Raw genomic sequence first — 15,090 nt, 5'->3', positions numbered from 1 at the left:
TCAACAACTCCACAGTGTAAACCCAGTAATTTACCATTAGTTGCATCCTTCTCATTTCCAATGGAATTTCTCCCATTTTCACCTGTAGGGCAGGTACTGGCAATGTTCAAAAAGCCCCACTGCACACTCTCAATGCTTGTGCCTGAATCACAACCAATTTTCCTAAAAGAGACCTGGCTGCTGACCCCAACGCAATACTGCATCAATCCAACCCATTCCTTACCAGTCTAAAACCTCATCACATTTATGACATGCATTTATCTTCTTTTTTCTTGATATGGTCTGCCCGAGTTAACCTTGAATCAAAAAGAACTCCCCGAAATTTGAATGTTCCAACCCTTCAACGCATTCTTATGAACAGTATGATAGGCAGCAAAACGACTAGTTAAGTTTAGGGAAAAGATCGTGTTTTGGATTGAAACACTCCCAAGGAGCACGCATTTCCTGGGTGAAAGTCTTTTGTTTTCCCCGGGAAGCAAACTACGCTCCCTGGCTTGAAAGTCCTGTGTTTTATAGTCTATATCCACGACCTTCCACTTCTGGGATTGCTCCGTTTCCGCTGGAAATTCCGCCGTATGTCCTTCTTTTCGGCCGGATGTCTGTTCCCTAACGCTTTCTTTGTGTTGGAATTTTAAACTCAGGTGGATTTATGAGGACTATATGGTTAATTGCCGCTCAGATCTCTGCAGGGTAAATCCAGACAGCTAGCTAGACTATCTGTCCAATCTGAGTTTTCTGTCACACATGTATAAGTTCCTTCCCGAGGCTATTTTTCAGCCGCATCAGGGCTTCGTCCGGCGCTTGGCGCCGTCCAAGACAATTGTGATTGGTTTAAAGGCATGCCAATAAACCAGAGCATGTTTCTCTCTTGAGGTGTGCCATTTCCAATCATGTACTGATTTGACAGGTCTAACACAATCTGTACTTTAAATTTCCGTTCAAACAAAAAATCCTTTATTCCGTAAACTCACTTCCGTCTCAAGCCTCATAACTGAGTCTACTAACAAAATAAGATAGCTTCTTCTTCTTTTTTCGCAAAAGTGCATGCCACCATGCACCCCGGGCGGTGTACAGTCAACATGAAACTAAAGGCCTCTCTCTCACCAAGCTCAACAAGTGTGCAAACTTAAATAGGAATACAGGGAATTTTGGGACAGCATACAAATGGAGAAACAGTGAAGGGGTGCATGATGCTGAAAAACTGCAAGACGGAAACAAAGGGATTATAAAACAGAATTCATAACAAGAATGCGGCCATCTAGTCATCTAGTGGCCTGTGTTTTCCCAGGGGATCACATACCATCAACTTAGCCAGCTAAGATTTTCTGACAGACACTGATGCAAATGCAAACAACCAGCATGGAAACATAATATTGCTGATTGATGTCAAAGTGTTGGCACGCCTTAAAGTGGTTAGAAACTAAATAGCATAACAAAGGACCACAGTTTGCTACATTTTCGGAAGATGGGAGACATCACATCTTAATGACACCCACTTAGATCTACAAAGAAAGAACACCTCGGCAGGTTACTTCCCCAAGGAACATGGACATTTTCAAGGTGGATTTCCAAGGACACTTTACACACTTGGGGGGAGAAAGACGCTTTCTCTCATATTGAGTTCATACAGACATTGTGGGATAGGAAACTCCTTCACATCTCTCTCGTCAGAATTGTCATGACATTTCCAGAGGATAAGTAAACCTTGTTGTGGGCAGATACAGGATCTCCACAAATGAGACAGATTAACTTGCTTAAACTTAAAAAGTGTTAAAAACACCAACGGTAGGTACACCATGTTCGGCTTTTACAGTACATGCAGCTGAGAACCAGTGTTTATTGCATTGCATCAGATCATGCTGTAACCCATTGGTTCACAGCTTTTTTGGCTTGTGAATGCTTAAAACAAATCTATGTCTATTTGTTACAACTCATTATAGGTTATGACACAGACATAGTATTGATCTTCTCACATAACTCTCAGAAAGAAAGTGCTACAGGTGGGAACCAATGCTCTAGCCTACATCTCTGACAATGTAAAAGTTAAGGGTTATAATTACAATTATATAAAATACATGCAAATGTTTACTGCTATTGGATAGCATGTAGGATTAAAATAGCATGAAAAATGTGTCCTGCAAAGGTTTTCATAACTAACTTTCTGTGGCTTATTGTTTCATTTTGCTAATGTTTTAGAAAGGTTCAACTCCATGGGAGCTCCATTTTTAGGCCATAGTTTGTAGTGCTGTATAGACTGTCATGTTGTTACGGTTGCTGTGTTCACTTGGAGTACTTAACTAAGTGGGGAATAGATTTGCAATGAACCATTTGCCCCAATAAAAGGAAAAACATGTTACTGATGTTTTTCTTTGACATGTATTTTCCACCCACCCCCAGCTCATCCAAATAGATAGCCCATATTCTATATGCATCTGTAAAGACAATGGTTCTGAGGTCTGACCACAGGCTCACATAGATTACCTTCAATCCACTCCAACTGGGTTTCTCATTTACATCACATGTAAAAAAAAAAAAAATGAAAAGAAAAGAAAAAAAAGAGGAGTGATTAGCCTACTGCAGTAAACTGACAGTATAGGGCATTTAATTACACTGAATGAGACCAACATCCCAGACATGATCAACCATGAGACACCAGTCTACCAAAAAGGTTGGATAACCTAAAGTGATGAAATACAATGTGGCCTGTGCATACTGCAAAAAAACAGTATTGGAGCAAAGCTATATTCAATTAATTCCTTTTTAATTAGGCAAATCTGTCAACCCCATCTTCCCTGAGAAGTAATCTGTTGAGCAGGAATGGACAAAGAGTAACTTATTTATTTATTTGTGGTTTATTAGACTGTAATTGATCATTTATAGTAGGAATTATAATTCATCATTCAGTCTACTCCATACATTATATTAAGTTTCTATTTTTTGTGGAATTATGACACAGTATTTTGTTTCAATTAGAATTATTTAATAATGTTCATATTGTAGCATTAATATATGTGCACTAATCTCTCCACCAAGTTACATACTTTCTTGGTACAGGGATTTGGAGCTGGTTGTCTGGGTTCTTGAAAATATTGCCATTGTCTTCTTGCATTCATCAAAACTTGTCCCGGGTTCTGTCTAATCAATTCCACATTTTCTTTTGAAACTCCTTTCTGACTCATTTTTACTTACAGGGACTTTCTGTAGTTAAATGTAAATGTTTGCATTCATATTTAATGTGTTGGCTGTCTGCTGTGTGTGTCGATACAACCTGTCATTGAAAACCTGGCAGCAGAGGTCCTTTTAGTCCTTTGTAGCAGCAGGCTTTAACCCTTTTTTAATACCTGCATGCACCCCTGCAGTTATTCATTTACTGATGATTATAGAGAATATGTACTTCCATGTTATCAAAACAAACCTTTTTTCGTAATGCTTAGAAATAGATCAGCACAGGCGTGTTCTCTCTCAAACCTGACTGTAACATATCCTATCATGCACCATGTTCAATAAACTTATTTCACTATTAAATGAAGTCTCTCCTGATTGAAATGGCAAAAATGTGAAGGAAACAAACCAAAAAAACCTAAAGATCTTTGAACTCTGAAATTATTAATAATATGGTAGGCAGTACACAGAAAATAAAATGCTAAATGGAAGAAGGCCTAATGTTAGCTGTCAATATTGCCAACTAGTGACAAATGCTCTTGAACGTTTTGTGACTTTGTTTTTACCAGACAATTTACATCCCCTTGCCCCTGTTGCTGTTTGAATTGATAATAAATAATAAAAATTACATTATGGAGTTTATTGACAAAAATTGACACATTCAATGTTTCACAATTGTGCACATTCCTCCAATGAATTAAAAAACAACACATTGTTTGTGTTACTGTCATTGCTCCTGAACTTTCTCAGTGCTCATCTAGAATATACTATCATTTGATACAGTGTGTCCTAAAATGAAAACATCTGACTAGTTGTTTTATTTTGTACAATCACACAATCTTATATTCCTATTATATTCCATATATTCCTGTATAAACAGTGATATGTTGCATTTTGAAGGGAAAATCTAAATACGCGAGTTTTATTTTTATTTTCTAGATTACCTGTCATCTGTGCCAGATACGAAAACAAATTAAGTTTTAAGTTGAAGCAGTTTTGTTTTTGATTTGACCTAACAGGCAGTTTGAATCTCCTTGAACGAAATAAAATAGAAACAGACCTATAGTTGTTTCCGCTGCTGTCAGTCTCATCTAGAAAACAAACGGTTACAACGCGGCACAAGCCCAACCCCGACCACACATCAACAGATGTAATGAACATATTTTGACTCGAAGCAAACAAAGAACTTTTCGCGCCGTATGTTTAAAAGCCCCGTTCAACCAATGAGCATACAAACAACGCATACAAACATGATAGCAACCATACAACCAATCACAGCGGCGTGTCTTTTTTTTGCCCTACATTCAAATGTAAATGCTTAAATCTGGCCAATCCGCTGCTGTTGGGGAGGAGTTGTGGAAGTACGTGTAGTTAAGTTAGTTCGGCGTCGCAGGCAGTGACAAAACAGTCGAGCTTTTGTCCTTATTCAGTCGTTCACAACTTGTCTTGCTGAGAGAAGGTAAGGCCCCGCCGTTTTTGGAATTATTTCTTGATAATTTTGTTATTGGAAGTCGTTTTTAATCTTTGTTAGTTTGGTTTAACGTTAGTGTCTCAGACGACCTAGCTAATTTACGAGTTGTGCATGTAACGTTATACAAACTAAATTATATATTGGTGAATTAGCTAGCTAAGTCGTTCGTATATTCAGCGTAATGTTTGTTAGCTAGCTACGTAACGTTAGCTAGATCATAACTGTTATCTTGAGGTCTCGACGACGACGAAAGCCGTTGTTTTCTGGTTAATCCAAATTATAAACGGCGAAGTTTTGGGCCTCGTTCGACATTGTGCCACAGGCCACAGGTTTAACATCGCTGTGTGCGCAACATGCCGTTCAAACGCCATTTCGTTTGGTAGCTTAGCTGCTAGCGTAAAACGAGTGCAGCTCCCCAAGTTTGAATTTGCCATTTGGTTTAAACTAACTCTCTGGTTAGTTGCCCTACAGTTAAAGGCTGAATAGGAGTCCTTAAATTGAAAGTAATCGCTTTAGGTAACATGGTTTAGTAAGCTTTTCGCGCAGTCACGTTTAGGCGGGAAGATGCAAAATGGTGTCGTCTTTTTGTCCCGGAGAAAATGAAATCCGATTAGAGCCTTTAAACACCCGTGGTCGTTTCATTATCCTGTTTTTGCTACAATAATGTTACTTTCAATACTTAATGAACGACTTGATAACAACATGTTTAACTTTACTAGCTAATCTAAATTAACATGTGACGTTTGGTAATTATGCAGAAAACGTTACAAGCTAGAGTAATTTAGGCCCGACGTTGTAACTTTAACGTTATTGCATGCCCAGATGCTGGGTTCGCTGTGTCATGTGATGTTTTTGCCCTTTGTTTCTAGATCAATCGCAGTCATGACAAAGGACCCAAATAAGCCAAGAGGCAAGACCTCCTCCTATGCTTTCTTTGTTGCCACTTGCCGTGAAGAGCACAAAAAGAAGCACCCAGGGACCAGTGTAGGCTTTTCAGAGTTTTCCAAGAAATGCTCTGAGAGATGGCGGGTGAGTCAATAAAATAAAACATTGAACAACAAATAATAATAATAATCATCCAAACAAATGTGAAACAGAATACCACTTAATCTGCCAGGACATTTTTAATTATTATTCCTGCCCCAAAGATCATTTGGGTTTAAATGAGTATTTATTTCAATGTATGGACTGAATATTTCAACATCTGGCATGAGCCATCCTACAGTGTGCTGGCAGCATTTAAAAATGGTTAACTAAAATGGCAGATGCAACAACCAGTGCAATAATGAATTAGTCAAATTTACAATTGGAACAATAACAGTATTTTTGGGTTAAAATGGTTTAAAGGAGAATCCTGAGTGAAATAGTGGGCTTAATGGGAATATTGTATGTATGAAATGCATTAAAACTAACTGAATGCTATATGGTGCGTTAACATAACAGGCAAAGTATAAATTAATCATGTGGGGAAGTAATTGGATATACGTATAACTAGTTTAAGTAACTAATCACTCATGTTTTGATAAATGAGTAGAAGAAAAAAATCTAAGTGTACCTAATTGCCAACTTCTGCCATCAGCAGACATGTTGCACAATGACTAAATGTTGACACATCTAGGTATTTATGTAACAAGTAGCTTTATATTTAATATATTAACTGTACATTGGATTTGATAGTGAGTACCTTTAGTGTAGCTGCTTTGGTGTCCCTATTTTGCCCACTCTCTGCATAGCTTTCTATTGATGACATGGGCATACTTAACAAATGGACCTTGTTTAGTGAAAATGAGAGGATATCCCAACATAAGGATGTTAGTTCATAGTATTTTCAATGAGAAGTTAAGATGCAAATTTCTATAATCTGTTATGTATCTGAAAGGTATACAGTTATATATTTTTTTATATTCAGAAGGTTGAGTTTGCTAAAATCTGTGGCTTCTGTTTTTGCAGAACATGTCTGCCAAGGAGAAGGTGAGGTTCGAGGACATGGCCAAGACTGACAAGGTCCGCTATGACCGAGAGATGAAAACATACGTCCCTCCTAGAGGTGCTCCGGGCAAGAAGAAGAAGGACCCTAATGCACCCAAAAGGCCACCGTAAGTTTTAAACCCCACATCCCCATCTAGGTTTTATCGAGTTGAGAGATGACACAAGTTTACAAAATACTAGCTACATTTCTACGTGCTTTCTGACAAATTTATTTGCTTTTCTGTCCAGTTCCGCTTTCTTCGTCTTCTGCTCTGATCACCGCCCCAGAATCAAGGAGGAGAATCCTGGTATTTCAATAGGTGACATCGCCAAGAAGCTTGGAGAGTTTTGGTCTACACAGACTGCCAAAGACAAGGCACCCTATGAGGCCAGGGCTGCCAAGCTGAAGGAAAAATATGAGAAGGTATCCATCTTTGCCCAATTGTTTAAGTTACTGTTTAGATTTGTATTATAACCTATGAAAAGACCCTACTGACCAAACCACTGACATTTGTATAAGGGGTTATATAAACGGTCTTTTTTTTTTTATTATTAAAAGGATGTTGCTGCTTACAAAGCCAAATCGGGCTCAGCGAAGAGTGATGCTGGTAAGAAGAGTGGCCCAGGCAGGCCCGCTGCCAAGAAAGCACAACCAGTTGACGACGATGATGATGATGATGACGAGGAAGAGGATGACGATGAGGAGGATGACGATGATGACGACGATGATGACTAAGCGGTTTATATGTTCTGCAATGCATTGTTCAGCTTAATTTTTTGTGTGGATGATTCCATCAGTATAGCCTGCTGTCCCTGTTGGTCTGCCTCTGTAGGATACCAGACCTGGATTCCTTTTCAAATTCAGGGATTTAGATTTTATTTTGTCACTTAGGCCCCACATTTTTTATTTTAAACAGTTTTTCTGCTGAACTCAAGTTTGTTACGTCTTGGATTCTCATTGCTATCTAAACGGGCAGCTAGAATGAATTCCTGTGAAAATACAATGGACTAACTCCTGTACAAGCAGTGGACAGCAGCAAATCGGTTTTAAAAAATGTATTGTTTCTGGAAGCACTGCTTATGTTTTTGGTTTAGTGGTGCTGTTTCTTCACTGTCATTTTACTACCAGAGTTATCTGTAGTTTGATTAAAAATGTCTGAAGCCATTTTTAAAGTGGAGTTTTGAAAACTTTCATGTAGAACGAACACTTTTTTGTAATAAAATTTTGTATATTATAAATGTGTTTAATTGGATTTTTGGGGTATTAAGCGTTAGTGACTCTAACTTCCAGCTATACAGGTAACTTGGCACAAATTCTTTGACAAAGTAATGGATCTGACTGCTCTTTTATAGTGACTTGGCAACTGTTAGTTTTTTTTCTTTTCTTCTAAATCACATTAGCAGGCTACTGTTATGCTCCCTATAGTCTAAACTAAAGGCATCTATACATACAATTGAATAATAATCAGTGGGCAGTAGCAAAACTTAATATAATACATGAGACTGGTTATAGCAATGGTCCATGATGCCTTCTGAAAATGGAGGCTTAAATGATTACAAAGCCTCAAATTAATGCATAAGCTAAGACTGTTATATTTGAGGAAAGTCTACCCTACGGACAACTTAAATCTAATCCTCTCTCACCCTCCGTATTCACAGCCTATCCCTTTCTCTGACCTCACAGTTGAAAGCGTATTAAAAATAATTTAGGGAACTTGTACACTTTCATCTTTGTGTGCATTATTTTGGCTTTGAAATGTCTCAAAGCAAATGTGAGCTAAATATTTTATAAAATAGTATACAATAATACTGTGCGGCTATATTTTTACACTTATGCTAGGTGTTTGTGTTAAATTGAGCCAGTTTCACTGCAATTACAAATTAACATTCATATATATGAGGTCAGTTTGTTCACATTAAACGAATGTCCACAATGCTAATCCTGTCCTGGGCTGAGTGCTCTTCCTCTCTCATTACTTCTCTCTGCCGTTCCCTTCCCTTTCCAAAGCTCCGTTTAGACTGACGTAATCCTTTAATTTGTGTCTGTGTGAAGAAAGTAAACAGGGTCAATTGATATATTTATATTTAAGGATCATTTTGACAATTACAATAAAACAGCCAGTGAGATTACTGACACTGGCAGTCGATTGGCAGTGGAAAACTAGGGAGAATTAATGACACTGAATGCACATTTTTGTATTATAGTAATACATTAGGCTACTGTAAATCCTTGGAATTGGCCCTAAATCTCCTAAATGAAGTTGAATTACCATTGCAATCTGGATCATTTTGATCCAGGCACAAGACAGTAGCGCCAAGGTCCTGTTGAACGTAAAAGAGAGAAGGTTGATCCTAAATCGGATCTGCCAGAATGGTCGATGTAGTTAGGTTTAGGGTAGCCTAAGCCAATCAGAGGCAGAAGGCGGGCCACAAGACACGTCCTGTAACGTCGACACGTCTAGCGGATCCGATCTAGCATCTACCGTGAGAGAAGCCGAATCACACTTCTGGATTACGCATAAAAAAGGTTTTACTGACAATCCAGACAGCCAATAGCTGGTCAAAATGATGAATCCACAGACCAATCACTGCCGCCGTTAGACCAACCTCACGCCGAGGACAGTAAAGCAGGGAGCATTTCAGCACCTGAGAGCTGTCCGTTGAGCACGAGCCAGCTGACGACTGACGGTAAGAAGAAAAACAGATACCCTAGTAGTACAAGGTCAGCTGCCGCTAGCATTTTGCAATATATATATATATATATAAATCAGTAGCAAAGGCACACAAAACGTAGATGCAAAGTCCTGCTGATTTCGCGTTTGTTATATCTGTGATATTCAGACCTCCACATCTGCGACACTCAAGTGCCTCAACAACAGAAAGTGTCCACACGGATTACTTTGTGCTGCCGAAACCTGTTGATGCATCTATGTTATTGAAATATAGGAAACGCCAAACCACGTCTGGTTGGCGAGTGGTGGCCGCAATTTGGGATGAAAACATCTAGTCAGTAGCTACAAACAGGGTAGCCTATTTAACGGTGGTTCGGAGGAGCATTTATTTCTGGCTATTGCATTAATTATCATGTGTGAAACGAGGTATCTGTGTTAATAAGAGTTTCATGCCTGCCAGGGACGCCGTTAGACCCCCCCCCCCTCCCCCAATAATAATAATAATAATAAGATATTATATAGCCCATATATATATATATATATATATATATATATATATATATATATATATATACATATATACATATATATATATATATATATATATATATATATATATATATACTATATATATATATATATATATATATATATATATATAGTGCACTCTGTATCACTCACTACTTTGAATCAATCTTCCTTCACCATTCATCTGTTGTGTCGTCGTGCACTGCAGTCTGTCTGTTTTATTTATATTTCACGAACTGTCAGCTGGTGGAAAAGGCAGAGATGGAGGCTCAAGGAGCGCCCGCGTGCACGTAACGGTATGTGGACGAGCGAGGTAGAGAGTGACTGAAGAGAGAAGAGCGCCTTGCGACATTAAAACAAAGCAGGAAATCAGATAAATAAAACGTTGTTTTCGCCTATTTCTCACTCGAAATGCAACTGTAGCAAGCATCTCACTATCACTAACGTTATCCAAATCCATATTTAGAAACAACAAATAATATATCCAGCTACAAAAAAGCTGGAAAGTCGAAAGTTAGACAGAAGTACAAAGAGTCGATGGCTATGTAGATGATACACTGTCTCGTCTCGTCTCATTGGTGTAACCCATGGATGTATTAAGCTTATATATTGTCTATGGTATTAAGAGAACAACCTGGCAGCTTTCAGAACGACGCGTTGCAAGTAGCTGCAGGATTCATCTCGTCTATAATCGCGAATCTTTGGTCTGAACTTGCTACTGCAGTGCACACACAGTGAGTGATACAGTGAAATTGTAAGTTGTTGTTAATGACTTTTACTTGCTTAACTTTAGCTACGTTTACTTGAGGTAAAGATAGTAGTTTGGATCTTTAGTTGGCTATAGTAAACAATAGTCTAGCTAGAGAGAATGAGTGAAATTAAAGAAATAACTAACTTAGTTAGCTATCCGAAGTTCTCTATTCTTTGCCATTAATATAGCGTGCTATCTCTATAGTATTAAAAACAATATCAGTCCCCACAGAATGTTGTCACTGAAAACTAAATGTCATAGTGTCACTGTTAATGATATTGTACCGTTATATTCTTCAATTAATTGAGCAGATGGATACTGGAAGATATTTTGAGAGAGAGGGAGCGAGAGAGAGGGAAGCAGGAGTTTAGCAGGGCAGCTCATTCTGAGGGAAGCGGATGGATTGAGGTCAGTAATGTTAGTGGTCTTCAGCAATGGTTCTCAAAGTGGGGTCCAGGGTCCCCAGCTAAATTGAAATTATTCACTCTTATTTTCACTATAATTCCATTCATAATTAACACAATGTTTCATAGATTCATTCATAGACTCAGTCATAGACTTTTTGTAATAAAACATCTAAAAGCAAAAATCCTATCAGATGTCCCTTGGACGAAATCTAATCAAATGGGGGTCCGTGGTCTAGTTTCTGTCAGTTTGGGGACAGGCATTTGTTGGCTGGTCTAGGCACTAAGGCATAGCCTAAACTAAATTATTTCATGATATTTATTATATATGCCATATTCTGACCAACTTAACTTTCTGCATTCATTTGGTTTAATAAATTAAACTAGAAAATGCTTTTCCTGCAGAAAATGCGTGTGAATAGCTAAATTGCTAAAGCTAAACTGGATTAATAGCTTAAATCTGTAAGAAGAAGTTTAAGTAGTGGGAAAAGTGGGAATTGTTTTAATTGGTATGAATTTCATTGACAAGTTGAATAACACCACTAACGTAAAAAAGATGTGGAATAATGAAAGTTTTTTTTGAAAAGCTAATGAAAACTGGATTGCTGGTTAAAATGTGTAAGAAGAAGGTGAAGTTGTAAGAAATGTGGAAAAGTGATAATTGTTTTAATTAATATATCTTTAAAAGATGAATAATAGCCATATTGTATGAAAGTTGTGGGTGCTATAAAAGTAAGGTGACCAGATTTCTGGGACAAAATCCGGGGACATTTTCGGCTCAGAAGCGTAAATACCTCCAAAAAAGGTAATGTTGTTATCTTTGTAAAACTTAAAACGGGGACACTGCCCCAGGGGCATCACAAGACCTAGAGCTGCACTGGGGCACAAGCCCCCCTAGGGGGGTCCATGGGCATGCTCCCCTGTAAGAACATTTAGTCTATTTTAAAGTTTAAATGCATCAATCTGGTGCACTTTGAAAAGAAATTCAGAGGTAAGACTTGATTATTCTTATCTATGGATGTAAATACTGTATTTGTGCTGTAGCCTGAACTATTTTGCACTTCAGAATTTTAACCATGCACACACAGGTTGAATAGTTTTTTCTTCATATTTTTGCATTAATGTCACTAGGAAGTATACCAGTATAAATATATATTCATATTTGTAAGTAGGATATATACAAGTAAGTGGGATTGTCTGGAATCTGGCAATATAATAACCATTATGGTGGGATACACTGGCTAAGCAATTTGCAAAAATGTCTGTGCTGACATAAATAGTTTACATGAGAATACATTATAATTTTGGCCCAAAGCTGGAGACCATGTAGAAATTTTGTTGCAATTTCAAAACCGGATTACCCGGGAACCCCTTGTTGTACCGATGCATGTGCTGAGTGAAGAGTTTGTGAAATATTTCACAGAGAGTAATGGTGTGCAGAGATTTATGCAGAATGCAAATATGATAACATTTCATGTAAATTCAATGTTAATTTTCTCGCAAACCTGGCACTAATATCATTGGAAAGCTTAGATTCTGGTTGAGGTGGTTATGCCAGACTCACACCTTTGGGTGAGAGTGAGTCTCTATCTATCAGAGGGAGAGCAGGTGTGCGGTTGTGAAGAAGTTGGTAATTTCATGGCGCAGATTAACACTTTTACATGCACTATATCCGTGTCACATTCTCATTAAGGGCTGAGCCCCCCTAAAAGTCTGATCCTAGAATCGCCCCTGCTGCTACTTCATACTTGTACTCCACTACACCTCAGAGGGAAATGTTGTAATGTTTACTGCACTACATTTCTCTGACAGCTTTTGCTTTATTGCTTCACGCTGGGCTTGTTTCTGCAACAGCTCATTGAGTATCGAATACACTTAAAACTATTGAGGAAATATTTTCCTTTTACATTGGTGCCGTATTAAACGAGATCGCTGCAGTCGGCAACGGCGAAACAAGCTACAATGTAAGTTAATGGACGTAAATAGTCCAGCTTGTATTTACGTTCATAAAAGTGCTCGTTTTGCCGCTGACAGGCTCAGATTAATATTCTAAGTGTCTGACAACATTATGGAAAGGATTTCTAAGGAGGTCGATCTTTCTGTTAGAGTAAGATCCTTTTTTTTAAAGATAAAAAGTCCGCAAAATTGCGTTCGCTAAACCCACCAGACTCCATGTAAATAAACAGTAATTTTAGCATCGTAAAATATGGACATTCTAGAACATATCTGAGCGCTGAGCAGCGCTTGCTCTGGCTTGAGTTTGCGCGTGTAGGGTGCGCGAGTCAGCGCGACTAGCCTATATGTTTGGTCAATGTTTTCTTTCTTTCATTCCAATTTCGGGTCTGTCAGTCACAGTGAAAACCGGGGACATTTCCGGTGACAGCTCCAGTCGGGGACAGGTCACCGAAACAGGGGACTGCCCCCGGAAACCGTGCTCAATAAAAGTGGCACAGCAGTGGCAAGCGAACAACATATTACTGTCTGTAGTTGCAATTCGACTGTCTGGCGAAAATGCTGCGTCATGCTTACTATCATTCACCATGTTTGTAAACACAGAGGAGATCGCTTTGATCTCTGATGTTTGTAATCAGCCAACAACCTATCACCTGTGTCAGACTGCTGCCATTAACGGACACTGAGAGCGACCTGTGAAAGAAAGGCCTAAACTATAGGTGGCATAATTGAAATGACCTCATCTTCAGCGCTGCAAGTCCTTTGGGAATGTATTGGTATAAAATGTATGTGGAAAAATAAAAAAAATGTGGCATATCAGCGATTCAAAAAAGTGGTTTGCTGTGCCTTTGCATGTAAATGTCAAGGATGTTTAACATGGGCAGCGAATGGAGGAAGATTTGGAACTGTTGTCATTTGGAAGCTCACCAAGCAAAATGTATAAGTCCTATTGCTTAAATGAGCACATTGGCTTAAAGAAGACAAGCATACCTACGTTTTGATGTATATATGTTGTATGACAAGGAAAAATTGTGGGCGTGAGACCAAGTTATTGAGAAGGGACTAAGATGATTTGTTTAGGGCTCCTGCTCTATAATGATGATATCACCCATTATAAACTTCCTCAAACGAACACTAAACTTAAACTTCATAAAAACTGTTGAAGATATCAAACTGCTGAGATAGAGCCTAATAGTTGAAGTTTTTGTGAATGATTTGTGCCCATTTACACAAGGGGATGGTTAGCATTTAAGTCATAGCCTACAGAAATACTCAGCAGGAGCACAGTCTGGCCTAATATAAGTAAGTTCCCCACATGCAGCTTTGATGTATCTAAAAGCTAACATTAGAGTAACGTTCGGAAGTAAGATTTTGCAAGGGAAAGTTTTGCATAGCCTTGGGGCTAAGGCTCCCCTGTCTTTCGATCCTAGTCACGTCCCTGGTGCCTGCACCAATTGAGCACGGTTTTGGCGATTTGCATGTAAAAAAATACGTCTGCGTCTGGATTTAAAACCGGGTCCTTTATGAGCTCAAATTACGTTGAATCAACTATATGCAGTTGAAACAACATTTAGTTTGGCATATAGCCTATATAACGTAAACGTGTAACATAACTTTAAACTTTCAATCTAGTTTGGTTAGTGTGTTAGACATTTTCACCTGAAAATTACCTAGACCGTGTTTACCTGAAGACAAAATTATTATTACCTGAGCAGGTCAAGCTCAGGTAGATGAGTCTTGATTTGTCTCCTATGAGCATATTTAGTTTTTCTGACCTTTTTCATGGCAGACAGAAATTAAAAAAACATGGCTGTATTCCTAGGTGAGCCAGATCCAGCGTCCTCATATTAGCTGGCTTACAGAAAAGGTTTCCTGAGACACTTAATGGAACAGGGCCATCGTTAATGTCAGTTCAATTCATCTTAGTTTAATTTGTAGTGTCAAATCATAACAGAAGTTATCTAAGGACACTTTACAGAAGGTGTAGACCACACTCTAAAATTTACAACCCAACAATTCCCCCAAGACCCAAATTAATTTTCAGTAGTTACTAGTTCTGCCTGTGCTTTTCCTGTTACAGTTAGTCAAAAAGTCTGCTGTGAAAAAGGTGCAATTGTGCAGAAGAAGAAAAATAATTAAACCTGCCAGATTTTCAATACAAACCATTTTTTTGGGAGAAAG

At 38.4% G+C, this 15,090-nt stretch overlaps 1 protein-coding gene across 1 annotated transcript; it reads left to right on the top strand.

Moving 5' to 3' along the window:
- The first annotated feature begins 4,511 nt into the window (after positions 1–4,511).
- On the top strand, positions 4,512–7,840 carry hmgb2a (high mobility group box 2a). Its single transcript, XM_078267051.1, has 5 exons — positions 4,512–4,621; positions 5,503–5,662; positions 6,584–6,729; positions 6,851–7,025; positions 7,161–7,840. The coding sequence occupies exons 2-5, from the start codon at positions 5,516–5,518 to the stop codon at positions 7,335–7,337; spliced, it is 645 nt and encodes a 214-aa protein (XP_078123177.1). The 5' UTR covers positions 4,512–4,621; positions 5,503–5,515; the 3' UTR covers positions 7,338–7,840.
- Positions 7,841–15,090: the final 7,250 nt, after the last annotated feature.

Source organism: Sander vitreus, chromosome 2 (genome assembly GCF_031162955.1).
Source record: "Sander vitreus isolate 19-12246 chromosome 2, sanVit1, whole genome shotgun sequence".
Classification (NCBI taxonomy): domain Eukaryota; kingdom Metazoa; phylum Chordata; class Actinopteri; order Perciformes; family Percidae; genus Sander; species Sander vitreus.
The sequence above is the reverse complement of the archived record's forward strand: the minus strand, read 5'-3'. Positions and strand labels throughout refer to the sequence as shown.

Excerpts from the sequence above, each read along its gene's own strand:
- hmgb2a (XM_078267051.1), top strand. The coding sequence starts at position 5,516 with ATGACAAAGGACCCAAATAAGCCAAGAGGCAAGACCTCCTCCTATGCT. Across the intron at positions 6,730-6,850 it reads AATGCACCCAAAAGGCCACC|TTCCGCTTTCTTCGTCTTCT; the intron begins GTAAGTTTTAAA and ends TTTTCTGTCCAG. Across the intron at positions 7,026-7,160 it reads TGAAGGAAAAATATGAGAAG|GATGTTGCTGCTTACAAAGC; the intron begins GTATCCATCTTT and ends TATTATTAAAAG.